This window comes from Bubalus kerabau, chromosome 2 (assembly GCF_029407905.1).
Source record: "Bubalus kerabau isolate K-KA32 ecotype Philippines breed swamp buffalo chromosome 2, PCC_UOA_SB_1v2, whole genome shotgun sequence".
NCBI classification, from domain to species: Eukaryota; Metazoa; Chordata; class Mammalia; order Artiodactyla; family Bovidae; genus Bubalus; species Bubalus kerabau.
In genome coordinates, this window is record NC_073625.1 from 130,391,162 (window position 1) to 130,418,713 (window position 27,552).

At 43.6% G+C, this 27,552-nt stretch overlaps 1 protein-coding gene across 1 annotated transcript; it reads left to right on the top strand.

Annotated features, from left to right (window-relative positions):
• The first annotated feature begins 1,802 nt into the window (after window positions 1-1,802).
• On the top strand, window positions 1,803-24,907 carry LAMP3 (lysosomal associated membrane protein 3). The gene is made up of 6 exons (XM_055570326.1): window positions 1,803-1,960; window positions 8,463-9,214; window positions 10,070-10,198; window positions 20,092-20,149; window positions 21,606-21,776; window positions 24,257-24,907. Exons 1-6 carry the CDS (start codon window positions 1,912-1,914, stop codon window positions 24,394-24,396), a joined length of 1,299 nt encoding a protein of 432 aa, XP_055426301.1. The 5' UTR covers window positions 1,803-1,911; the 3' UTR covers window positions 24,397-24,907.
• Window positions 24,908-27,552: the final 2,645 nt, after the last annotated feature.

Here is a 27,552-nt window from a genome sequence, read left to right on the forward strand (position 1 = left end):
CCCTGGTGGCTCAGATGGTAAAGAATCTGCCTGCAATGCAGGAAACCACAGTTTGATCTCTGCATCAGGAATATGCCCTAGAGAACAGAATTGCAACCCACTCCAGTATTCTTGACTGGAGAGTTCCATGGACAGAGGAGCCTGGCAGGCTATAGTCCATAGGGCTGCAAAGAGTCGGACATGACTGAGTGACTAACACACGCACACATTGATAGAAATAGATTAGAAGTAAAAGGATGGAAAAAGATATCCCATACTAACACTAATCAAAAGGAAGAATAACTATTTAATATAAAAACAAATTGAGTCTCAGAACAAAGAATATGACCAAAAATAAAAATCACTTAAAAATAATAAAGTGGTAAATCTGTCGAGAGGACATACCAAGCCTAAGTGTTTACACATCAATGACAGAGCTTCAGAATACACAAAGCAAAAACAGAACTGCAAAGAGAAACAAATCCACAATTATAATCCAGTATTTTGACTTGAGAAATAGAATATTTCCTGCCGTATCAGTAAAGAAGGAAAGTCAGAGTCATCAGCGATTTTAGCCCTCCAGGGCACTGTGGAAGGGGAAGAATACCTGTGATCCAACAGCCATCAGGCTACAGCCACTCCATGCCAGGAGCTCAAGGGAGTGTGTGTGCATGTGTGTTCAGTCATTCAGTCTCAGTCATGTCTGACTGCAACCCCATGGACTGTAGCTCACCAGGCTCCTCTGTCCATGGGATTTCCCAGGGAAGAATACTGGAGTGGGTTGCCATTCCCTTATCCAGGGGATCTTCCCAACCCAGGGATCGAACCTGCATCTCGAGTCTCCAGGATTGAGAGGCGGATTCTTTACCACTGAGCCACCAGGGAAGCCCCAAATGACCACCTATAATATTGTTAATGGCTGATTAATGCTTTAAATTTTAAAAGTACTAATTTTTAAACTTTTAAAACTCCTTAGCAAACTTGGGACAGTATTGCAAGGTAATTTTTTAATGTCAAGTTGGTTAGTTAAGCCATCATTCCTCTGATCTACTGCTTATATGCGTATTCCTCCTGACTGGGATTCACAGCTCTGAGAGACCATCATTGCTTCATCTAATTAATACAGGAAGGAGATAAGAGATGAAAAGGTCATCTTTCCAAGACATTGAATATTATTCATGTTCCAGAAAAACCAACTGGGAGTAGGCATTATCATCCTTATTATACAACAGAAGAAATCTAAGCTCTGAGAGGTTACCTAAGGTTGTACATCTGCTGAGTTGGCAGGGTCAGATTCAAACCTCAGATCTCCCCAACTCTTTAGACCACACTCTTCCCACTCCCCGCAAGGTGAGGGTGCCAGATAAGGCTACCTTGAGCAGCGAGCAGGGCTGTCTCTGACTTCTTGTGAATACACAGAGACAGACAGCGCTCTACTACTGAGTTTTGACTCCTACTCATTCCTCATGAGTGAGGGATTGGTTTTCTCTCAGCTGAGAAGAGTCTCTAGGTTTATACAGAAGTAGATTCAAGATCTCAGAGAAAAATGGAGACCCAGCTTATGAGAGAAGGAAGCAGATACTGACACAGATCCACCTCCTCTTGTGGAAAATAATCTTAGATGCTCTTAATCGGGCTGGGGGACATGCCCCACCCCCACCCCATTTCTTACAAACACTTAAGGCAGAACCGAAAGTGCCTGCTTTCACCGGAGGGCCACTTGTGGTTTCCCGCCCTCAGCGCACTGCTTGGGAGGGCCTCTCAGTTGCTTCTCATAACACAAGTGACTTTGGTTTCTCGGCCACAACTGAGTGAAGGGCAGAAGGAACCTGCCCTGGCAACAGCCTCCCACCATTCAGAAGACCCAGCCGTGCTGAGCGTTGAGCCTAGCAGCTGCTTGGGGAGGCACTGGTGCTCCCTGGCTCCCCAGTCATGTCCTGGCAGATCCCTGCAGTGGTGATGTTCTTCATGGCTCTGGTTGGTGAGTGACACACATGACCTTCCATGGTGACCCCACCATATCTGGTCCTATTAGATGTAAATTCATTCTAGTTCCAGTGACCAAGGTGGGACAGGGCAGACTGGAAATAGCTGTAGTGACTTTAGTTACTGTGGGTATTTGACTTGGGACTGTCTTTTTATTACTCTACATGTGGAGCACGCTTCATTGTTTCCCAAAGGCTTCCATGGTTTGGATTGTGTTCCGTGAGTCAGGCAGAGTAGGTGTCAACCCAGGAAGACAGAGACACTGCCTGTGGTTCCCAAATGGGTTCTAGGCGCCTGATTAGGGAGAGTTTGTAGAAATCACTCCCATTTAAGAGGTGAAGAACTGAGCCAGGACTTAAAAATGGAGCTCTTGCCACACACTCTGGGGAAAGTATGTCACACTTTGTTTTTTCTGCTTTTCTCAAATGAAGTGCTACATTTATATTATGTAACAATAAGTTGTGAAGATGAATGAGATGTGGTTGACAAACTGCCCCATCTCAGAAGGATGTAAGCCAGGGCATCAAAGATTTATTTTTCAATTGCAAGGATTTCAGATCAGAGAGACGGTCTAGGAAGCTAAGCTTTTAATGATCCTTTTATGTCCCTATCCCCTGCTTTCACCAGGAGCGTTTTCTCCCTAGGACACAGGGTCCTCTTATGTACTTTGTAAAGCTTGCTTGTTGATTCACAATTCCTTACACTACCACTGACTTGAATGTGTAAGGGAACTAGCTCTGTCCACACGGCCCCACTAATGTGCTCAAATGGGGGACACACCTGCACTGGAGTGTAACCCAAATCATCATGAAAGTTGGGTGAAGAGTCAGGCCAGCTGCCCTAATCCAGGCTGTTTTCCTTTCAGAATTAGAGTTTCACATTCTTTGGGAGACAAAAATGGAAAGTCATTATTATGATTAACAGAGCAAACTAATAAAAAACCATAAGTTCTCCGTGTAGTAGGAGCCCTTAGTGAGCAATGTGTGGGCAAAATTTCAATGGCTGGCAGGTGACTGGGGGATTCAAGAATGCAATGAGTGTGTGATAAATGCCCAGGCAGGTGGAGGGGAAATGCCCACATTGCCCTTTCCTCTCTGAGCTGCACATTCTTAGAGGTGAACACAGGCACTCAGCTAACAAATCGGGGTCCCTGTTCTACACTTATGCACTACGCTCCTACATGCATATATTCAAGAAATACTTGCTTAACTGGGTATGAGCAAAAAGCATTAGACATTTTGCTTGGAGAGACATAGCTTTTAAGTAAGCTTACTGTGTAATCTTTTTCCAGTCACTTTGCTTCCCGGATTTCAAATTCTTCCCCTGTAAAATAAGGGGATTTAAGTTGGTATCAATCAAATTTAGGTTCATTTGCACACAAGAGACCAGCTCCACATAGTGAATTAAACAAGATGAATGTTTGTTTCCCTCTTAAGTGAAAATGAGTCAAGAGGAAGTCAGAGCAGGTGTGAGGACTCATTCTCATGGACCCACCACCCTATGTATGACCTCCACCTTCAAGACCTCCTCACAGCTCTCATCTGCAGAGCTCTAGCCATCACATACAACTTGCAGGCGGATAGAAGGAGGAAACAGGAAGGCAACAGAGAGGCCCCAGGAGTGACTGAGTTCCCTTCGAGCAGCCTTCCCAGAAGGTCCACATGACCCTACCTCTTCTATTGCTTTGGCCCGAACTCAGTCACACATTCCTATCTTTCCCATCTGGAAAAGATGCTTGGAGATGAATTCCAAGCAGTAAGCACTCAACTTCAACTCATGGTTCTATTTACGAAGGAAAAAGGAGAGACTGAATTTGGGGGGAGTCAGCCAGCAGTCTCCAACACAGGGCTGGAGCCCCTTCTGTTCAAAGGTTCTCTTTGAGTCTCAAGTCCCCCAGAAAGTTAACAGAGACAGGATTTGCATCTTTTTGCTAAATGCTTTAAGAGTAAACTGTGAAACTGTGAGCAGAATCTTGCAAGGGCTGACCCCTGCTGCCCCACACATCCAGAAAGTCTTCCTGCCTCATGCAGCTGGGGCTGCTTCTGCTGCCCAGGGAGGTGCCAGAGAAAGTGCTTGGGCATTATACCCTGTTCCCTGCCCCTGGATGTGGCCCCTGGGGCTCCATTTACTCTCCAGCTGTGTTCCTTACAGCTGTGCAAAGTGTAGCCTCCAAAACCCACCAGGCCCACTCCCTGCTGGCCTTCCACCTATCCCTCCTCCCCACACTCTCCCATGTTCCCTTCATGTTGACCCCCTTGCTGTTCTGCAGACATGCCAGGCTCTGAGGCCCCTGTGCCTTTGCACAAACTCTTCCTCTTGCCTGTAGGATGCCATCTGCTCTCTTGTCTAGCTGAAGAACTTCTTCTGTTAGATTCCCCACCTCACCCCATAGCACTCAGAGGGCCTGCTTCAATAATAACCCCTGTCACACTGAGGTGTGTAGTCCATTTTTGTATCTGCCTCACAGGTTTGGAGCCCCTAAGAATAAAGACCTGCCTCCAGTACCTGGCCAGGAGCTTGGCTCAGTGTAGTCTCCCATATAGCCGTTGAATTGGGTGTGGCAGGGAAACCAAACTAAGGCTCTCTAGGAAGGCCCAACTGTCTGGGAAATACCTAGAGAAGTAGTACTTGTGTGGTCACTGGCTTTCCCAGGGCCCAGTTGACGGGTTATCTCTCAGATCCTCCTGTGAGCTGTAGGGAAATCCAAACCTTCTCACACCACTTGCTGCAGCTCACCATCTAGAGGGGTGAAGACTCTAGGGTACTCATTTTCTGAGTCTCTTGAATCCTGGAGAGGAGATGCTCAGGTTCTTGGAGTGAGAGCCTGGCAAATCAATGTGCAGATTTCAGGTTGTGTTCTTTTGAGCAGGAGGAAGGCTGAGAGATTCTGAGTTATGCCCTGCCCTTGCTTCTGCCTACTTCCCTCTTTGTGGGTCTCAGAGAACTTAACTAAACCTCTAGGGGTCAAAGAACCCATTTAAAAACTATGACCCAATTTTGCCAAAGATTGGGCATATATGTGTGGTCATAAACATAGATATTGTAAAAACAGAGTATTTTTCCAAGTGTTATTTCCTTGAGTACCTAACAAACTTATGAAGTTTCTTGGACATATTTCAATGCACAGCAGAGCTACCCCTGTCAAATTTCCATCTTATCATCAGCCCATCTTATATACCTCACACTCCTATGAGGAAAGGAGGAGAGGGGCTAGATTGGAGAAGGAGAATATAAGAACAATATTTCCCAGAGTTGTTTAGTTGTAACACACTTTGTCACTTTTGGTCCTGTCACCTACCAGCCCCAGGCATCTGTTCATCACAAAGTCATGTATCATACGGAGACGCCATCACTTCCGGGCACCTCACAAAGATTTCCTGTACACTGAGCACACTTGGCAGGGTGCCATGAGTGTTCTTATCCTGTTTGGGGTGCTGTGCATTCATGAATAGCCAATGTGTTTTTTCCCTTTATTTGAGTTCATTCATCACTACTGAGAGAGGAGTTCTAATTGTATTATCAGGAAGGTTCCCCCTTTGAAAGTGTGTGCTACTCAGTTGAGGAAATTCTACTCAATTGAAAAGATTTACTTTAGCTCATAAGCATAAGGTAAACACAGTGGGATTTTATCAAGGACCTAATCATCCAGGAGAGCAAAAGGCAGGTGGTTCTCAATCTCCCAGAGTTCTCTGGAGCAATCTTTGCTTTTTACTACAGACATTCCTAGACACCACGTCTGGGAGTGAATTCTATTTCTCCATCATAATACTATGATCCTAATGGGATTCCTATTGGGTTCTTGACCCAGGAAACAGCAACTCAGATTTAGCCCAAATGAATTGTGAAGATAAATCTTCAACAACTGTCAACCTTCATAATAATCTTGAATGGAGAAAACTTGCCCCGGGTTCTACAATATGGGCAGAAAGGCTCCACAGGGAGTGATTTTACAAAGATTTGCAAAGCAAATCTACAACCCAGAAAATCAGTTGATATAACTCTCAAATATTATACATTTCAGTTGTCTAAGTAAACATTTTGGAAACAGAAAAGACTCAAAAGACTCTTTAGTAATAGTCTCAAGTAACCTAATGTCATTAATAATGTCTTTTACAAACCAGCTGTGCAGAAATAATTGGTAAGTGTTACTACTGGACTTACAGTTAGCCTTTTCTTCTGGAAAATGATCACTGTTTTAGCATGTGGGTCTTTGAAAGCCTCACTAAGGACCACCATGATGCAGGTTTGGTGAACTGGGGTCACTGAAGGGGCATCCTACTCTTCTTCTCTCCTCTGCTTTTGTCTCTTCTCTCACTGTTCTTCCCAGGGATACACACTACCTCCACCCATCCACAGATCCAAGGGCAGGCTTTGCTTCAGACAGGGGCTTGGGTCTAAAGCTCCAAAATTTACTAGTTGGACAATTATGGTCAAGTTAATAGAATTTTCTAAAATTGAGTTTCCTCATCTGAAAAACAGAAAGATTAGTACCTGTCAAAGGGTTTTTGAGAAGAGTTGATGAAAGATAACCCTTGATCTGAGGTCTGCCATGTAGTAAGTGGCTTGTAGATTTATTGCTATTATTATGGGGAAAGTACCAACTTAGAAATATATTGGATGAAAAAGAGAGAGAGTAAAGGAGTTTGTGGATGATTTTTATTAGATATGAAATTCGGGACTCTATAAACACCAGCATAGAACAATCTTTCCATTTTCCCTGTGTTTTTCCAAATCACTGCCTGACACTGGGCAGCTCCCACTCCAATGAGTGAAAATACAAAGGGTAAACATCTTGAAACCATAGCACTGAAGAGACAGCACCATCTCTCAGTGCACCTGATCGTAAGCTCTCCTGAGACATCATCACACTCGTCCACTTTCGGGTTTGTTCTGTGTCTGAAGGAGACAAGGATAGAACTTTTCTGGTTGAAAAAGAGCCAGAGGCCTTTGGCCCTGAAGGGTGACCTGGGAGAGAACCTATGACAATAAAGCACATTCTAGGTCTGCTTAATAGTTCAGAAAGGCTTTTACTCAAACCACCTTGTTTGAGCCTTCTAATAATCATAGGAGGAGGGTGATCCAGCGGTTAAGAGTCCACTTTGCAATACAGGGGACGTGATTTTGATCCCTGATTGGGAAACCAAGATGGGGTGCCACAACCAAGACCCGAAGAAGCCAAATAAACATATGAATAATGCTAGGAGGTCTACAGTGTTATAACCGCCACTGACACATTCTGTTATTTATTCATTCATTCTGTAACCACTGAATACCTTCAATGCACAAGCCCTGGTGGTAGGAAAAAAAAAACAACCCACAGCTCCCACCTTGAGGTTGCCTTTAATCTAGTGGGAGAGATGCACAATCTATAAACATATAATCAGGGCCAGTACACACTGTCTGGCCAGGCTTATGGCTAAATATTTGAATGCCATCCCCTTATATCATTACAAGTTGTGATTAGTGCAGTGAGGGCAATGAAAATAACACTATGATGGAGAATTGTGGGAACAGGGAGCTGTTCTATGTGGGGAGGGCAGGGAAGACTCTTTAAGGAGCCGACATTTAAGCCAAACTGTGAAGGACATGCACACCAGATATATCAGAGCCTTTATGGGTTAATTTAATTTCTTAGCTGGAAAAGACTGGACCACTCTAAAGGGTTAAGTAAGGGAATGATAGAAATTGGGCTACAATTAGAAAACTGATGGCAAGATAAAAATGGAAGGGAACTGAATCTCTTGTCATTGGAGGCAATTATGCATAGATTGGCTGAACACATGACAAAATATCCAACAGCAAAATTCACACATTAGATTAGGGTTTGTATTAGATAATCTTTAAGGCCTCTTTCAAGCCTGGGATTATATGAGTCTGTGAAAACTGTACAAGTCTGAGCAGATCTTTATTCCTGTTATTCAAGCTGCCCCAGCTCTGTCAGATCATCCCAGCAATATCCTACCCAGGAACACACTCTGCCCAGGAACTGTCCGGATTCATGTCTGAAGATGGAAGATGAAGCGACATTGGCACTCAGATATCTAGCTGAGCATGCTCTCTGGGGTGTTAGTACCACACCACATACAGAAAAAAGGAAAGGCTATCTCCAGTACGATCATGGATGACAGCCTTGTGTAACTCAGTGAAGCTGTGAGCCATGCCATACAGGGCCACCCAAGATGGACGGGTCATGGTGGAGAGTTCTGACAAAATGCAATGTGCTGGAGAAGGGAATGGCAAACCACTTTGATATCCTTGCTTCAAAAACCCCAGTATGATCACAATCCTGTGAAAACATGGGTGCAATCAAAATGTTAAAATTGTGACCTCGTGGAAGAATTTTGAGTGATGTTCACTTCACCATTCTATCCTTGTAAATTTTCCCCAGATCTAAAAAATGCATGTTAATTTTAATGAAACATTAAAGTGGGAGTGGGGAGGGACTAACAAATGTGAGCTATTAGTTGGTATATTAACATTTTTTTTCTAATTTGCAGCGATTTGGTATTATGACAGTCATTATAACAGTCACATGCAAGCAAAAGTGTTTCCAGAAATCACAGGTTATTCTTCACCTACAACAGGACAGGCCACAGTAAAACCTTCTCTCCTCCAACCAACTAACTACGTGCCTCACAAAACTGCAGCAGCAAGATTGACAGATGGTCACGTCACCTCTCAGACAGTTGCCAAAACATCCAGCTCTGAGACCCTAACCACAAACACAACCATAGAAGTTCTAGCAACAACTTCCCCAGTAACTACAAAGAGCACCCTACCAACCACTCCAACAACCCACACCCTAGTCACAACCCTGGCCACACCCAACAAGTCACACGTGACTTTTCCAGTCACTGAGGCTAAAGTTGGCCTCAGCGTAGGTCCCAGTCCACCACCAGTCACCATCAACCCAACAGCTCATACCACTAGAAACAGGCCGACTGCCAGCCACACAACTGGGAAAACCACCCAACTCAGTAACCAGACCACCCTTCCAGCAACTTTGTCCACCTCACCACACAACATCACAACCAGTCAGAAACCCACTCAACCCACCCACACCCCAGGGCCGACCACAGCCGCATGCAACACCACCCAGACGGCCTCGCCCGCCACCGTAGCTCCCAGGCCCACCCTTGCGCCACAGCCATTGTCACCCAAGACGGGAATTTATCAAGTGCACAATGGAAGCGAGCTGTGTATCAAAGCAGAGATGGGGATACAGCTGGCCGTTCAAGACTCCGTGTCGGTAAGTCGGAGCCATAGGACCATAACAACAGCTTCAAAAAGTTTGAGTGAGAGTGCCTCACTAAAAATGAACATCCTGTATCTTGTAATGAAACAGATACTTGCAAGTTCCCTTCTCCAAGGTCCTCTATTAAGAGAACCTGTTTTAGAATACCTATAAAAATAGACACTGATAGTGACTGTATGAACGAAGGAAAGCACACACCGAAATTTTAAGTATGCACATTCCTCACTTTTAGCCAGCATGGGCAGAGTGTGGGGTATGTCCAGCATTGACCCCAGCCTGGCCCTGTCCCTCTGGATGACGTTCAAGCCTCAACAACTTTCCTGTGAAATGAGAGGTTTGCATTCAATGGTTGTTCCAACCACCTGTGACATTAATATGAAAAATCCAGATTAATGAGAAGATTGGTTGGAGGTATTGGGGGTGAGGGGTTAAGATTATTTGACTTACTGAAAGAATCACTATAAAAATTCTTCCTATTTTGCACCAATTTTGTGATTGCAAGTAAAACTTCCACATTCGGGTTTTTATTTGAAACAGAAGTTCATTAGACAGCAAAACATTTCCTGTAGTGTCCAGCATGTTTGACTGAACAAAAATTAAATTTCACACAGTTTATCAAGAATATAGCTGCCACAAATTATCTCTCAAGGAATTCCTCACTGTGAGAGCACTCTTTCATTTAAAAAAAAAATCTTAACAGATTGGAAATGAGAGGTGTCTTCCAGGGACTTTGAAATTCCCCATTGAAAACCCACTAGCCTCGAGTTTCAGACTCTTTTCTAGCCTGTGTTTCTGGTCTCCCAACTAAAGTGTTCTCTTCATTGAGCCCATCTATTTTATTTGGTTTAGGTCTTTTCACCTCAGAAATACTTCAACATCGACCCCAATGCAACTCAAGCCTCTGGAAACTGTGGCTCCCGAAAATCCAACCTCCTTTTGAATTTCCAGGGCGGCTTTGTGAATCTCACATTTACCAAGGTGAGGCTGAGCTCCTTACATGAACAGGCTCTAGCATTTCTTTCCCTGCCCACCCCCAGCCGCGCCTCCCTGCCCCCCGTCCCCCTCTCCCCACCAGGGCCGGTGGTGCAATCCCACGCTTCCCTTTAAATTCCAGAGGAAATAGACATCAAAGCCTTTTGAGATGTTCTCTGATAAGAATGAGGGTCATGGAGATGGAGAGGAAGCAAGTGTCAACATCTTCTGTTTGCTCTTTCCCCACTTCAGCCTCCTCTGTGCAGCCCAAGAAGGGCTTTGATGCCTCTCGGTGGGGTTGAGGGGGAACTTGGCCTCAGGGAACCTGACCACAGTGCCCTATGCAAACCATCCAAAGGAGGAAGTTGTACCAATGAACAGACCCACAGAAATTTCCAGGGGACACAATACGCAGTATTACTCTAACACTAAAGTCAAATGTCATAGAAGGCAAAATTCAGGGACTAACCAAGAGCTGGGTTTTCTAGGCTGTATCCTGGAAGGGAGTAGACAACAGAGTATAGAGGAAGAGCATGGTCATGAGGTCAGAGTCTTGACTACCAGTTTGGCTCTGTTACTGTTCTGCTTTTGACATCAGGCAGGCAACTTAATCTGTTTGAGTTTTTTGTTCTATTTTTTTATCATTTGAAAAATGGGAGAAAGGAATTAAAGATTACTCCTGTAAAGAGCTTGATCCAGTACACAGAAAGTGGATGTGCACTAGCCGGTAGCTATGGTTACAGTGACTGAAATGGGCAAATGTCTTGGGGCACAGTGATGGTCATTCTCCCTCTCAAAGAAGAGACTCCTTCTGATTGCCCCCAAGTGTCTTACAGGCCAAGAGGATCCTAGCAGCTGGGACTTGGTGCAGGTCTCTTTCTTACCTGTCTAACTGACCCCTGAAGTTAGAGGGTCTTGGTTAGCAGATCTTAGAGAGCAATGGGCACAGACTTTGGGATCGGACAAATCAAGATTGACTTTCAGTCATGAAACTTACTAGCTGCATGACCTTGGACTAGTTTGGGGCATATTTCCTTGTCTATAGAATGGAACTAGTTATAGCTACTTAGTGGGACCCTTGGGAGAATTAGAAATGGCATTTGTAAACCAGCCTTAGCTATGCCCCCAGAGAAGGCAAAAAGTCTCAAAGAAAGTAAAAGTTCCACTACTCTTAGCCTTCTGGGGAATTTCTGCATTTGAAAAAAAGTTATTTGGCTGTGCTGAGTCTTAGTTGTGGTATGCGGGATCTTTGGTTTCAGCCAGCAAACTTCTAGCTGTGGCATGTGGTACCTAGTTCCCCCACCAGGAGTCAAACCAGGTCCCCATGCATTGAGAATGCAGAGTCTTTACCACTGGACCACCAGGGAAGTCCCAGTTTCTGCATTTTAAAAGAGAAGTTGTTTCAGCCAAAGTGGTGGCAACAAATCCCAAGATTACAGGGGCTAAACATAGACCTTGATGTATGTTTAGTCTTAGTTGTAAAGTAGTTGAAGTAGCGAAAAAGTAAAAATATCTTTTGTCTTGAAACAGACAATCTTTATTTTTTATTTTCCCACTTTTGGTGAAGACTTCATTTTCCATTAAATCTGTATGAGGAAAATGTTAGAGTATGTGTGAGGTGACAAGCAGCAGCCTCAGTAGTGAGGGGACGAGAAGGACGGGTCAGGAGCTCCGGTCCTCCCCAGAGGGGACAGCCAGAGCTGAGGAGGCTGGTGGCAGGGCTGGCATCTAGCCCTGGGGACTGTCACTCTCTTTTATGGTGAGCGTTCATTCTGGATGGTGAGATGTCCTGAATGGCCACCTCTCTACTGTACCAGTTAAATATTTTACATATCACCTCTATCAGGTGGTAATGACAGACCAGTGTTGCCAGTGTTCAAGAGAAGGCAGAAATCCAGATCTTTTAATAAAAGCACATGACTTTTTAAGTTAGCAACACATTTTAAAAAAATTGAACACTGTTGACCCAACGAAACACAGTTGTAGGCCTGTGTTTTGGTCTCAGGACCCTGACACTATGCCTTCTGCCCTAACAGGTGAACTATGTGAAATGCCTTTAGGCAGGAAAGTCTAGATTCTTCCGCAAGAGAATGCTCAACACTTCAGTCACTTTTCACTTGTTGCTACCCTCTACGCCAGTGCTTCTCAACAGCAGCAGTATTAACACTTGGGTTAATACGATGAGTCTTTGCAGTGGGGGCTGTCCTGTGCTTTGTGGGTTGTTGAGTAACATCCCTGGCCGACACCTACTAAATGCCAGTAGCAACACCCAACCCCAGCTATGACAATCCAAAATGTCTCCAGATATCACTAAATGTCCCCCAAGGGGCAAAATCACCCCAGATTGAGAACCAGTGTGCTAGAGAAAAAGAGAACCTTAAAAAAATAGGAATACATGTTAGTAATAACATTTTTGTTGTTCCGTTGCTCAGTCGTGTCAGACTCTTTGCGACCCCATGGACTGTAGCATGCTAGGCTTCCCTCCCTGTCCTTCGGCATATCCTGGAATTCGCTCAAACTCATGTCCATTGAGTTAGTGATGCCATCTAACCATCTAGTCCTCTGTCATCCCCTTCTCTTCCTGCCTTCAATCTATCCCAGCATCAGGGTCTTTTCCAATGAGTCAGTTCTTCACATCAGGTGGCCAGAGTATTGAGCTTCAGCTTCAGTCCTTCCAGTAAATATTCAGGGTTGATTTCTTTTAGAATGGACTGGTTGGATCTTCTTGAAATCCAAGGAACTCTCAAGAGCCTTCTCCAACACCACAGTTCAAAAGCATCAATGGTGAGCTGAGCTTTGGTGCTCAGCCTTCTTTACGGTTCAACTCTCACATCCATAAATAGATTTTATAAAAGAAAACCAAGTTGTAGGATGATAAATAGATGCTGATTAGCAAGACTGATTTTTCAGCCAGTTTAGCAATAATAAGAGTTTACTGAGCACCTACTTTGTCCCCAACACTGAGCTAGACATAACAGGAGAAATAAAAGAAATATAGGTAATAGTTTGAGGTTTCAGATTGCATACAATAACTCATAATTTTTTAAATTGAACACTGCCAGCTACAGAAACGTAAAGAAAAGCCCCTCCTAGGAGGGAAGTTGTTGTTGATGTTGTTCAGTCAAGACTTTACTTATCTGTATCATGTTGCGTGACCATGGACAAATCAACAGCTGTCTGTCTGAACCTGTTTTCTCAAGATAGGGCTGCTATGAATTGGGCTGGTGTATGTGAAAGAGCTGAGCAGGGCATCTGGCCCATTTAGGGTCAGGACAGGTGGTTTTCCTTTCTCATTTCTGTTTCATTTTTTAAAGAACTGAAACCCTTTCCATGTCAATGTCTCATTTGATTAAGATGACATGCTGAGAGTTGTTCAAACTCTTCAGCTGCAAGATAAATGTATCTCCTCTCACCCTCTACTACCCACAATTTCCTTCCTGCTCAGGATTGTTTGTTTTAAAAACAACACATCTTTCAGTAACTCTGTGTAGAGTTTATGTTTCTGTTCTCAGTACTATCCCTTTCTCACCCACCTGGTTTGAAGGGCAATGTGAGCCTTCAGCACTGACTCTGGGACCTGGAAGAAACCAGGCACCCAGAGGGAGGAGCCCCAGGGCGACACAGTGTTAGCCATCGAGGTGTGGACAATGAAGAGTGCCAACCACCTGGTGTTTCCCCTAAGCCTTTCAGGGCATTAGGAGCTGTCTTATCTTACAGCTTCCTGAGAACTGTTATCAGCATTTATATGTTAACCCCCTCAGGGGGCGCTCTTCAGAACTTCCCAAGTGGGTGGCCCACCATTCCTATCATGCTTTCCCTTGTGGGGTTCCCTCTGCCTGGAATGCCCCTCCCACCCCTAATTCATCCTTTGAGATGAAATATCAATTCATCTTCACCCTAGGAAGTCTCCCCACCTCAATCGCCACCTCCATCCCAGGTAAACTGGGACACTTCCCTCTCTTGGTTTCTGGACCCTCCATATATCCCCTGACCTCCACTAATGCACTTGCCACACATTTTGCCATCTTGAAGGCAAGATTTTTACTTATTCACACTCTTTAGTGCTCAGCCCTGACTTTACATATAGTGTGTGCTTATGCTTAGTCACTCAGTCCTGTCGAACTCTTGGCAACCCTTTGGACTGTAGCCTGCCAGGCTCCTCTGTCCATGGGATTTTTCAGGCAAGAATACTGGAGTGGATTGCCACTTCCTCCTCCAGGGGATCTTCCTGACCCAGGGATCAAACCTGTGTCTCCTGTGTTGCGGGCAGATTCTTTACCCTCTGAGCCATCAAGGAGGTCCTTATACACAGTATATCTTTACCAAATGTTTGATGAAAGAATGAATCAATATGGAGTAAATCTAAACTTCACAGAGAACTTTGAGCCAAGGGGTCAAAAAGTAAATTAGCACCTCTGTGTAAACAGCCTCTCTAGTTTTTGTGACATTCAGAGTAGAGATTTCTTTCCTTTTTTTTTTTTCCATTTAACTTTTTATTTTATATTGGAGTATAGTTGATTAACAATGTTGTGTTAATTTCAAGTGTACAGCAAAAACATTCAGTTGTACACATACATATATCTATTCTGTTTCAAATTCTTGTCCCATTTAGGTTATTACATAATGAGCAGAATTCCCTCTGCTACACAGTAGATCCTTGTTGGTTATCTGTTTTAAATATAGTAGTGAGTACATGTCAATCCCAAACTCCCTAAATATCACCCCATCTGTCCCATGGTAACCATAACTTGAGCAAAAGGGCCCTGATTGATGTTCACATCCTGAACATCTGTGATTGTGAAACTCCCATGATAGAATTTGCAGAAGTTGAGGAGAGGACCCTGGGCATCACAGTCATTGGTATGCTGCCTTCCTGGGCAGGCTTGACAGACTGGCTTTCTCTGGACCCTGTCCTTTGCTAAGGAGGATGTTTAAGTTCCTTGAGCTAAAGTCTTTCTGATGAGATATTGCAGAGTTCTCTTTTTGATGAGATATTGCAGAGACACTGACAGTGAGGAGCCACATTGTCAGCAGCCATTGGTTGAGTAGTGAGATGGTTCTTTAGCAAATGGTTCATTTAAATGGACATGCTGTAAGTGCTAAAGTACCATACTTGGCTCTTAGGAGTCTTTGGCCCTCTTTAGTCAATGCTGATAGGTACACACAGGCTTTTTACTTTGTCTTCAAGAATCTGTCATGGTAGATATTTATCATTCTTTAGCCTCAACCCCAAATGAGAAACCATCTGGCAGAGACTAACCTGATAGGTGACAAAGGAGAAAGCAGACATTATAAATTGAATAATGTGTGGCATATAATTTCCCTTGGGCTTTGGGTTAACACCTGCTTGAAGCTCTCAACCTACCTTGCATCCCCACTGCTCTTCTCTGCATTCACCCCGTTCCCCTCACTAAGAGCTGAAGTTTCAGCCAGGTTCTTTAATCCATAGGGCTAGCTAAGCTTAGCTCACTGGCTTGTTCTCTCTTTCTGTTGGTGGTGGATCTGAGCTCTAGGATATAGATAAAAATTATCCTTTGAGCTCAGTGAGAGAGATTTACTGGGAAGGGAAAATCTTTTTGTTAACAATGCTAGTTAAAATTTGAATGGAGACTTTGTAATCAGTTTTTTACATGATTCCTTCATTTAATCTTCACATCAACCTAAGATGTGAGGATTACTATTGCCTATTACTATTGTCCCCATTCTTCTATTGAGTAAGTAAAAAATTAAATGTTTGGAATGTTCACAAAGATTCAACAACTCAAACTAGGTTACATGGGAACAAAGACATATTTTTAAAATAATATTTAAAAATTCTTAGCAACACTTTATTCTCCCAAATAGGAGATTCATCACTCTAACATTTCATAACCAACCAATGTATTCAGCAACCTTGTATTTTACTGATGGTGTAGCCCAGGAGTCAACAAACTATGCCCACCCCCCAGCCAAATTCAGCCCACAACTGAAAAAATGTACAGTCCACAAGCTGAGAATGGATTTTACATTTTTTATGGTTGGGGGAAAAATGAAAATTCTATGACACATGGAAATCATATAAGATTCAAATTTTCAGTGTCCATAAATGAAGTTTACTTTTGGAATATGGCCACACTTATTTGAGTATATGTCATCTACAGCTGCTTTTGTGCTAGAATGATAGAGTTGAGTGGCTGCTACAGAGAACCACAAAGCCTAAAATATTTACCATATGGCTCTTTACAGCATAAAAAAAAAACAACTTTCCAACCCCTCATATAGAATAAACTTCAGCCCTGTTATCATTCAAATTAGGCCAAATTCTGAATTTTCAAAAGAAATGCTTTGCTCCAGTTTAAATGAAAGATCATTTTATTTTCTTTAACACCACTCCACAGAAAAAGTGGGTACCATGATCTAAATAAGACTCATTCAATATCGGCAGCATACATTATATAAAACTTGAAATCTCAAGGAAACTAAACATTCCTCTGATCTTTTGTTTATATAAATTTGCCAAACACATGCTATTCCTTCACCGTGAAGATACACAGCAGCTTTGTCAACATTTGTCTAATTTTGAGTCAGTCAAAACAGAAGGATATAGGCTTAGGGCTCTGTCCTGTTACATCATGAAATGAATTTGCAGTGAGTGTGGGCACTGCCATATGCTCTGGAGGGCCTCACCATGGACGCTAGCCCCTTAAAGCCCAAGTTCTTCTGGAGCAGGAACAAACCTTCCCATCAGGGCATGCAGTTGGGAGGGCCTATGCTTGCTTTAATGCTTCACCTCCCCTCTTGGAACTCTTAATGATTTTTCAAATGTTATTTATTCATTTATTAGCTGTGCTGGGTTTTCATTGCTGTACCAGGGCTTTCTCTAGTTTTGGCAAGCAGGGGCTACCCTCTAGTTGCATTGCTCGGGCTTCTCATTGTGGTGACCTTTCTTGTTGTGGAGCACAGGCTCTAGAATGCTCGGGCTTCAGTAGTTGCGGTGCCTGGGTTCAGTAATTGTGGCTCATGAGCTCAGTAGTTGTGGCTCGAAGGCTCCAGCGTGTGGGCTCAGTAGTTGTGGTGCATGGGCTTAGTTGCCCTGCAGTGTGTGGGATCTTCCCAGACCAGGAATTGAACCCACGCCCCCTGCATTGCAAGGTGGATTCTTAACTGCTGGACCACCAGGAAAGTCCCTTAATGATTTTTGATCTTGCATTTTTATTTTGAACTAGGCCCACAAATTATACGGTCTTCCCAAATGGCTCAGTGTTAAGGAATCTGCCTGCCAATGCAGGAGACGCTGGAAATGCAAGTACGATTTCTGGGTCAGGAAGATCTCCTGGAAGAGGAAATGGCAACCTGCCCCAGTATTGCCTGGAAAATCCCATGAGCAGAGGAGCCTGGTGGGCTTTAATCCATGGGGTCACAAAGAGTCAGACACTGAGCAACTGAGCATGCACGCACAAATTATATAGCCAGTCTTGCTTCCTATAGATGATTATGTACAGGCAACTACATTTCAGGGAATGTGAAAGGACGTTCTTACACAACAATTTTTTCTCTTTAATTCCATATCCCATAAAGGAAAATGTTGAGCAAAATCCCATAGACAAGATCTTCCTTTGTCTCACCTACAATGTGAATCAGAGGTAGATTCCTGCCTCCTCTGAGCCTCTTTATTCTCAGTTGTAAAATGGGATAAGAACACTTATGCTGCCTCGAGGGATTTTTATAAGGATCCAAGAAGGTGAAAAATGCACTTAGGAAACTGTAAAACCTTTAAAGAAATACAGGCCCCCTTTCTTTACAAGGAGGATAGATCTAGGAGCTGCCACAGGAGAGAGAAACTCCAGGAGGTCTCTCATGGAGCTCAGCCTGACACCACCACTGTTCTGCTGCTCCTTAAATCAGTCTCTTGATACAGCCCAGTTTCCAAAAACAAAGCCCTACATCACTGCCCTGCTTAAAACCCTTCAGTGGATTCTTTCTGTCCTTAGGTTGGGGCAGGGATCTTATAACAGCAACTGTGGCCTGATGTAGTACAGGCCTCTCTTTGGCTAAAAGAGACCCAAATAAAAGAATAATCTGGGACATCCCTAGTGATGCAGTGGTTAGGCCTCTGCTCTTTCACTGCTGAAGGCCTGGGTTCAATCTCTGGTCAGGGAACTAAGATCCCACAAGCCACACGGTGTGGCCAAGAGGTAGGAAAAAAAAAAAACAAACCTGAATAAACTGTATCTGAAAGCAACTCAAGAAATGCCTGGATCACAGTTGTTTTTCTCTAAAACAAATGGATGATCCAAGCACATTGTCCAACTTGCCTTTGAGACCCAGGACTGAGCATCTTGAATGAATCATCTAGGTCTTATTCTTCTCCCAGGATCTAGAGCACTGCCTGGTCTGGGGTGGCTATAAGAGAAGTTAAAGGCAGCTTGGGGTCATATCTTCCCTGCCACCTAATATTAGAGTTGTGACCTTGGGCAAGTCACTGAGCCTTCATCTCTTCTCCTAGTTGTTGTGAGAATTCACTTCACTTCAAGGCAGAGATGACTTCCACACGAGGTAAGAAGTGCTGGGCACGAGGTGAGAAGCCAGCGTGTGGAGGTTCTTCAGTGAACCATAGGATCCAGAGTTCAGTACATTAATAACAGTGACCTTACTGGAACAATTTGTACTCTGGAACCCTTACTGTGTAAGGAATCATCATTTTCATCCACAAATAATATGTAAATGAACTAGATGTGGTCAAGATTATTATTGTCAAATTCCTTTGATGACTACTAAAAGTAATTCTGCGTCAGATTCTCATTTTGGTTGCTTTACCATTTTTGGCAACTCATACTTGTAGATGGTTTTCTAACAAATGCTTAAAAGTGGTAACACCATAAATCACCTACTTTAAAAAATAAAAACTCCTTTTCCAATGTACCCTTTCATATCTCAGTTCAATTCCTTTTAACATTTCATACTCTGAGTCTCTCAGGAAGTTATAGGGCTATTCTGTAGGGAGTTTTTTGGTTTGTTTTGTTTTTCCAAAAAGACAATCTCTGGATAAAATGCTTTCTAATTCTGAACAACAGCCTGAGGTCCTCTTCTAGGGAGCAGTCAGTAATCTCAGGGTTAACCATTTCTTTCCAGAATCCTTCATGGTTCCATCTAACCACTTGGGGATATGAACCCATTAATCTGTTTAAAGTAATTGATAACCTATCCAGAAAAATCCACACACACACACTATTTTGCATACACTATTTTTCCCAGGGGGTTTATAAGTAAAGTCGTTCAGTCGTGTCTGACTCTTTGCAACCCCGTGGACTGTAGCCCACCAGTCTCTTCCGTCCATGGGATTCTCCAGACAGGAATACTGGAGTGGGTTGCCATTTCCTTCTCCAGGGGATCTTCCCGACCCAGGGATCGAACCCAGGTCTCCCGCATTGCAGGCAGACGCTTTACCCTCTGAGCCACCAGGGAAGCCCATCAAATCCACCCACAGTAGCCTTAAGGATGAGTGGTCTCGGTTTAAATCCCTACCCTAAGATACTAATTACTAATAACAGCTTAAAGTTTGCCGCCCACCCCACAACCCACTCACCTTCCAGATATATTTGCATTTTATATGCAAAAAACGTGGCCTAGCTGAAGGGACTCAGATTTTACCAGGGGAATTTGAATTTCAGGTTCTAGCAACAAGCATTATGTAGAGGAATTTTCAGCCAGGGGCAAGCCATTACTTATTATTTATTTACTGTGTGATGTATTTACTTTTTTGGAAGTTTTCAAGCACAATTATGGTTCCATTACAACATACCCCCAAACCCCCATATCAATGATTTAATAGCTAGAATCCTGCCTAAACAGTCTGTAAACTAGGATCATAAACATAAAAACAGAGATTACCCAAAGATTTACACACTACTGTTTTACAGGGTGAAAAGTCATATTATATCAGTGAGGTGGAAGCCTATTTGACTGTCTCAAATCCAGGTAAGTAGCTGGAGAGGTCTGTTCCACCAGCGATGATGCTGTTTCTGGTTAGTTCATTTTTCATCTCACTGCTCTGTGATGCTGCATTTGAGACACAGGCAGGAGATACAGTAGCACAGTGTGTTAAGATGACAAGCTCTAGAATTGGAGAGCTTGAGTCCAAATACCATTTATTAGCTGTGTGGTTTGGGGCAAATGTTTTCAACTCTATTTCCTCATCTGTAAATGGTGACAGATGAGGTATGTCACCTGTCATGACATACCTCATGACATGTCATGTCATGTCATGTATGACATGTCAATAGGCAAGTTAGTATGGGAAAGTTAGCATGGGAATTAAACAGGAAAATGCACATCAAGTACTTGCACAGTGCCAGACCCAGTGAGCTGACCCTCAGTGGGTGATATGATCTCAGACACAGGTGAATGCAGCTGCAGTGGTAGGAGGGGAGGGAACTTGCAGGCTGCCTCACTAGCAGCCTGTGGGTGAATCCACTGAGGGTCACAGTCTGGTCCTTGGCCCCAGAAGCCCTTAGCACACCCTTAGGTAGCAGCTGTCTCTTCAAGGAACCTGGTGTTAAACCAAGGTTGTAAACTGATGTATAAAATCAGAATGCTAATCTGTTCATTTATCATGCTACTGTTTCTTACTGTAACTGCAAGGGGACCAGAGTTAGGTCCTCTTGGTCAATGAATTTTCTCCCATTTGGGAAACCAAGTATATTCAGAAAGGTACCTGGTGGAAGTGTAATTAGAACATGTGGAGTTATTATGTGATTTAAATGTTTAACCCCATGTGCCTTAAGCATTCACCTCCTTGAAAAGGGTGTGACCCGCATGACACAGTGCCAGTCTTTGAGTAGGTCCCTCTCTCCATCAGCACTCAGATGGTTGGAGATGAGCCTCTTCCTTTTCATGCTTCCCTGAATGATGCAACAACCCCTCCCAATGATGGGCCTAGTCCTTCCTTTTGCTCTATTAATGCATTCAGTGTGATGATATGCAAATACTCAACTCAGTAACTTTGCATGTCTCCGCTCTGATTAATTATTAGTAAAGAGTTCATGTGATTTTGACTCAGAGAACAATCTTGCTTCTTTGATTTCTGAAGTTTTTGTGGGCACTTTGTGTGTGTGTGCCCAAGCATTGACAATTGTCCGCATTAGTTCTGCCCCCAAATGATTTAAAATAACTGAAGAAAAGATTCCCAAAAGTTTTGATTTCAGCATTATCACATTTCAGTGTAAGTGAGATGACTCTCAAATACTGCAAACAGCAGGAAAAAGTCGCCAGAGAGCACCTGGGTGAGGTTTCATGAGGCGAAGGTGGCAGAACTCCAGAAAGCCACATTTAAGAAAGGCCATTTAACGCTTCATGGGCCACCAAGCAACAACTGGGGCTCAACAGCTATTTGCCAGGATGCTTACATGTCTCTATTTCACCTTTGTGTTTTCAGTGAAAGTTTACCAAGGAATTAGACGTGCGATGATGATGTTTGAGACTGTGGTTGGGCATTCCTTCAAGTGTGTGAGTGAGCAGAGCATCCAGCTCTCAACCTACCTTCAGCTGAAAACAATGAATGTCCAGCTTCAAGCCTTTGATTTTGAAGATGACCACTTTGGAAATGGTGAGTTATGTCACAAACATACACTTCTGAGAAAGTGTACCAGGGGTAGTTTTAAGTTATTTTTGTTTGAAGCGTTCAAAGGAACAAGAATCACATGAACATTCTAGAACAATATGATTCCACCACCAAGCTCTCAGGGTCAAGTTTCTCTGGCCAGCCCTCCCACCATTGTGTGAGTCAATACCAACCTCAAAATCTAGCTAAATCTATTTTTGATAGTTGAGAGGTACTCCTAATGTCATTGAGTTATTATGAGAGAGATGTTTTAGAAACTAAAATTCAATTCTTGCCCATAGGTAGAAATCCTTGTAACACTGTTTTGCTGGTGGGGAGAAAAGGAATTCCTACATGTCTTAACCCACTCATGTCCACTGCCTCCTGTTGTAGGTTACAGTCTCCTTGTCTGACCAAAATACACATTCTGACTCATTTATACACACATGCACATAATCAATCAAAAAGTCAGAAAATGCCATCGGTAACCTCCCCGAGCAAGCTGCTGGGTACTGATAAACTCAAGTGTCTTTGGAGAACAGTTTAAACATCCTGAATATGAGTGATGGCTAAAATTCAAGATTTCGGAATAGATTCTTTTCCACTTACAGAGGGAAAAGAAAAAGATGTGATGATTCTAGAAAGAAATACACTCAGCTGGACCTCCGAACTAGTGCTTCCTCAAAGTTAGTCTTAGTTTTCATGCAACTTCTGCTTTGGGTTTTTACCACAACAGAGGGAAGCAGGTCGTAGCAAGAAGACCAGGGACAACCCAGGGTGACTTTCCAGAAAAGCCCTTTTCTCCCCACTGAGGAAACAGTGTTACAAGGATTTCTATATATGGGCAGGAATTGACCTTTAGCTTCTAAAACATCTCTTTCATAATATGTCAATGACATATGAGCACCTCTCAACTATCAAAAATTGATTTGGCTAGATAATTAGCTATAAATTAAATTTCTATAAAGTGAGTCTAATTTCTCTGTAAAGTTGAAGATGTGAGGGCAGAAAACTCCTGATATATTAACACTTGGCAAAAGCATTTAGCAAAGGCAGTAGTAAAGTGTTCTTTGCTGTGGATCCCCTGATTTCTGTAGGTTTCATCTGAGTCCTACAATGTCTATCTTTATTCTGGACCTTTAGCACAGTGCAGATTAAAATCTAAGATTAAATATTAAAATTTGCTAGTAGGTATTGCCCCTATGTTGTCATCTTGCCTCAAAATACCCAGTTTGAAAAATTCTTTTAAAAATTCGTTACAAAGTTGTGAAACACCTCTGTATTTAACCCTGTGGTCTTAGAAACAGTACACACATTTGCTCTCCCTCCCCCTCAGAACCTGTGTATAGAAGGAAGTTGAGCAGGTCTGGGAAATCGCTTAGTGGCAGAGGTGAGAAATGAAAACCTTTCAGCAGCACACCTGGCCTGCTATTAGCAGTGCTCACAAGGAGATGTAGAAAGCTATCTTATCATTTTTTCCTCTCCCTCCCTTGCCCTCTCATATAAATTGTCACAAAACCCTGTCCGTTCTACCGCCAGAATATTTCTCTTGTTCATTCCACCATCCCTGCTTCAGCTCAGCTCCTTATTCCCAGTCCTTGTGCTCAGATTTCACCAAAGATGCTCAAGTATGAAGTCGTATGTCATCCTGTAAATCATATTTTCTACCAAAGTGTAAGAGAAGATGGAGAAAGGAATCATTTAAAAAATAAAAGTTACCACACAGTATGGTGTTATAAAAGGCATAAGTACAAAGAGCTGTGGGAGTCAGAGGACAGTGTGACGCGAGTAGCCTTGTGGGGAGGAGGTCAGAGAAGCCCTGACCGATGGCTGGCGCTTCACCAGGGGCTCGGAGAACTGGAGAGGAATCCCGCAAGTGTAAATGCTCAGCCTTGTCAAAGAGAATGGTCATCTCAAACAGTAGGCTCCTGCCCCACTTCTCAAGCTCTTCTCTCTAAACTCTGGGAGGCTGCAAAAGCTCTCTCTGGTGTCAGGAGCCTGGGCTGTCTGGCAGCCCCTTTCAAGAGGCACAGAGTTTAAATAGAATACTTTGGCCACATGATTTGGTGCAGATTTTGACGTTGGGAAACAAGGCTCCTTGGCTTACCCTGGGTCTAGAGTCAAGACACAATTTTGATCCTGACCTCTAGCCTTAACCAGTATTTCTCAGAGTTGAATCTGCCTCCTAGTCAAGTCAGAATCACCTGGGCCCCAGTCTGACCCACAGAATCAGAATTGCTTGGGTGTGGGGCCGGGGGACCTGTGGTATAATATGCCCCTTAAGTGGCCAGAGACACTGCAAGTTCCAGGGCTGCAGTGGCCCCTCCCCTTTTCATCTTCACCCATCTGTGCCTCTGAGGCAGCAGGGACAAGCCCAGTACCTCCATCTCTCTTTCTTCTCTGTGAAGCCAAGGCAGGTGGGGGCAGTATCACTTTCCAGCGTTGTGGCCAGCCTGTAACATCTGTTACTCTGACTTCAATTGCAGCGGATGAATGCATCAGTGACAGAAACAGGAGAGAAATCCCTGTGGCCGTGGGCCTGAGTATCGCAGTACTGCTTGCCGTTTTGCTAACAGCATGCCTGGTGACCAGAAAGAGGCCCAGTAGAGGATATGAACGCATGTAAAGCCCCACCTTCTTCAAAATGTGCAAGGTTAAGGCCTTGGAAATGCTGGCTGCATTTTAGCCTGAAGTGTTGGGATCACATTTTCTAGTTGCCAGCCCCACCCTCCCAATCCGACTGGGACACCAGCTTTCCAACCAAGGCTGTCAAAGCTAGCTACGGGTAGCCCGCACCCCACTTCTTCCCGGGCCATATGGGCGTGAGTTCCATCCACACCTGATAATACAGACCTGGCTGGGAGAATTAGGGACAAGAGGCATGGATGTGATCAGGGTCCTGTGAGAAGGAGAAGGCAAAACACCAAAGGAAAAACTGTGGGAAAGGCATTTTCAAACTGCGCTGATTTTTCTTATAGGCTTCAAAGAGTCTCAAGTTCTAGGCTTTTGTTTTGCTTTACTTTTAAAAAACCAATCCAGTTCAAAGTAAATTCTAAAGTGATTTTAAACTCCTGAATTTTGCCCACCTCTTGATTTACTTAAATTACCAATGGTCTTAATAGACCATCATTTTTAAAAGGACATATTCTACACTGTTAAAATGTATTATTAATAAAAAGAAAAAAAACAATAAAAAAATCCCAACATTTCATTTTTTCAATGTAAAGGATATACCAAGGATCTTGGCAAACAAGAGCCTTAATAAATGTTAATTCTCCAATTCCCTCACCTTCATTTGTTGTCTACCCGCATAACATCTTCTTTCTGCTTTGTCTCTATTTTTCTTTGATTTTAGTCTCTCCTTGTAGATTTGCTTGTTAACTTGGGCCATTGTAGGGGGTGGAAGTAGGCAAAGCATCTAAACAACCAGAAATGGCAAGAAGAGGGAGATCTACCCATTGTTGCAGGAAGGGGGACCCCTTCCAGGGCCCGAGAATGGGCTGTTGTCTAACACTCAGAAGTGAATTGTTCAAGGAGACACATGTGCTGACAAAGTAAGAGACTTTGTTGGGAAGAGGCACTCCGTGGAGGGCAGGAGGGTAAAGGAACCTAGGCGAACTAGTCTGCCATGTGGCTCGTAGTCCTGGGTTGTATGGTGATAGGATTAGTTTCTGGGTTTTCTCTGGCTAATCATTCTGACTCAGGGTCCTTCCTGGTGGTGCACGTGTTACTCAGCCGAAATGGATTCCAGTGAGAAGGATTCTGGGAGGTTGGTAGGACATGTGGTGTCTCCTTTGACATTTCCTGAGTTCTTCCAGTTGGTGGTAGATTGCTAGTTCCTCCATGTCCTTACCATGTCCTCCTGTTGTAAAGTAACTCAAGCAAATGCTTGTTATGGTGCCAGGATGGCAGTTCCAATCAGTATTTCCCCTAAAAATATTATTACCCACTTTCCTTTTTTAGCATACATTTACTGAAAAAAAAAAAAAATTGCAAACCAAAAAATTCCTGATTGGGAGTGATTGGCGTCTAGAGGGAAAGTTCTATCAAAATGTGGCTTGGAATGTTATTCGTAGTTTTCTATTACGTTGACTATTTAAATAGCAGAACTGGGGTTGCTATTTCAGTGAAAGGGGAGAATAATGGACTTCTGGATATTTTTAACTGTTTTTACTAACAGAAACTGTTGCCGTGTTTCTACGTTTTCCAGAGGTGTCATTCATTAGTTTTAACAGAAAGTTTATGAAAGTTGGCAACCACTCTATAAGCACCACTTATCTGGGACGTGTACAGCTTTCCTTTGAGGTGTTTTAGCTCTCTCCACTTTTCTCAGAAATGATGGGGGTAGGGAGGGTACACCGCAGCTTCAAGAGCTCTCCAAGAGAAGGTCAGGAGTTCCTGTCTCCTCCTTACAATAATAGGAGGTATTGATGCAAACCTGGGACATGAGGACCCAGTGTTCCCCAAAGTGACTTGGGCTGAACAGCAAGGGCTTGGCCTTGGAGAGATGCCGCCCGTCTCAGTCTCCTCCTTCCAGCAGGCGGCAGGGGGTACCTGTGCCAGACTCCGTTTCCAGTTCAGCCTCAAGTGTGCTTGTTAGGTTCTGTACCGCAGAGCACGGGTTGTTTATTCAACATGCCGCTAACCGCCCTGTAGAATGACTAGAGGAAGGTTCTAGCATAGAAATTTGTCCTACAGCAGATGGAAGACAAAGTCGAATTAAAATAAAAAAGAGAGAGGTAAAGCAATTCACTTGAGTTTAATTTCCCTTTCTACCACCTTCAATGAATTATTCAGAGTGATGGCTGCTGCTTAGACTCCTGTGATCTATGATCTTTAAAACTGCTTTGAATTAACATTCTAGTAACACAGAACACAAGTTTTATTTGAATAATTAGTAAATAAATGCCTGGCTGCCTGATGGCCTGACAGTTCTGCCCACTGTTGCAGTGATGTCCCAGGAGGGTCTTCCAGGGGAAGGTACTGGGATTGAGACTGGTAAACAGGGCATCTAGAAATGGCCTCCTCCTCCATCCTCTGGGGCTGCCCCGCCTCCACTTCTTGCTGCCTCCATTGTCTCTTAGAGCTGACATGTTACTGCAGAGGCTGCTTGTCCTCTTCTGAGCGCAGGCGGCTGCTGTGACTGTGATGGGCTCTGGAAGCCTCCCAGGGGGCCCCTGATCCTCCCTAGCTGCACTGGTCCCTTGCCTTAGGCTCTCCTGCTTCCTGCTCATCCAGCTGGTTCCAACTTGGTTCCTCCCTTCAGCTGATGGAGAACTGAATTTACCCCCTCTCTCTGCAACCTACCTAGAGATAGTAGAAACCTTCACTAACATGCACCTGGAGATAACCTATCCATTGTTAATTTTGATGTACGCTTGACCCTTGAAGGATGCCAGGGGTTAGGGATGCCCAACTTCACACAATTGAAAATCTGTGTGTAAAACAGAGTTGGCCCACCATTTAGGTGGTTTCCTCTGTACTTGCATCCTCCAACAATCCCCAGTAGAGCAGTACTGTAGTATTTAATATTGAAAATAATCTGCCTATAAGTAGACCTGTGCAGTTCAAACTGGTATCCTTCAAGGGTCAATTGTATTTCCTTCTCAAGAACACTGTTTTACAAACTGGAAGCACGCAGAGGACATGGTTTGGTATCCCTTTTACCTGGTTCCATAAGCATTTCCCTGTGCTGCTAAAGGTGCAACGTGTCATTACTGTGGCTGTTATCCTGAATATGCGATCAACGTTATATGATAACTTACATAACTATTCTGTTATT

What these genes read in the sequence shown, in the direction of transcription:
- LAMP3 (XM_055570326.1), top strand. Translation starts at nt 1,912, where the DNA reads ATGTCCTGGCAGATCCCTGCAGTGGTGATGTTCTTCATGGCTCTGGTT. An exon ending in TGAATCTCACATTTACCAAG is followed by an intron (nt 10,199 to 20,091) that starts GTGAGGCTGAGC and finishes ACTGTTTTACAG; the next exon opens with GGTGAAAAGTCATATTATAT. An exon ending in TTTGACTGTCTCAAATCCAG is followed by an intron (nt 20,150 to 21,605) that starts GTAAGTAGCTGG and finishes TTGTGTTTTCAG; the next exon opens with TGAAAGTTTACCAAGGAATT.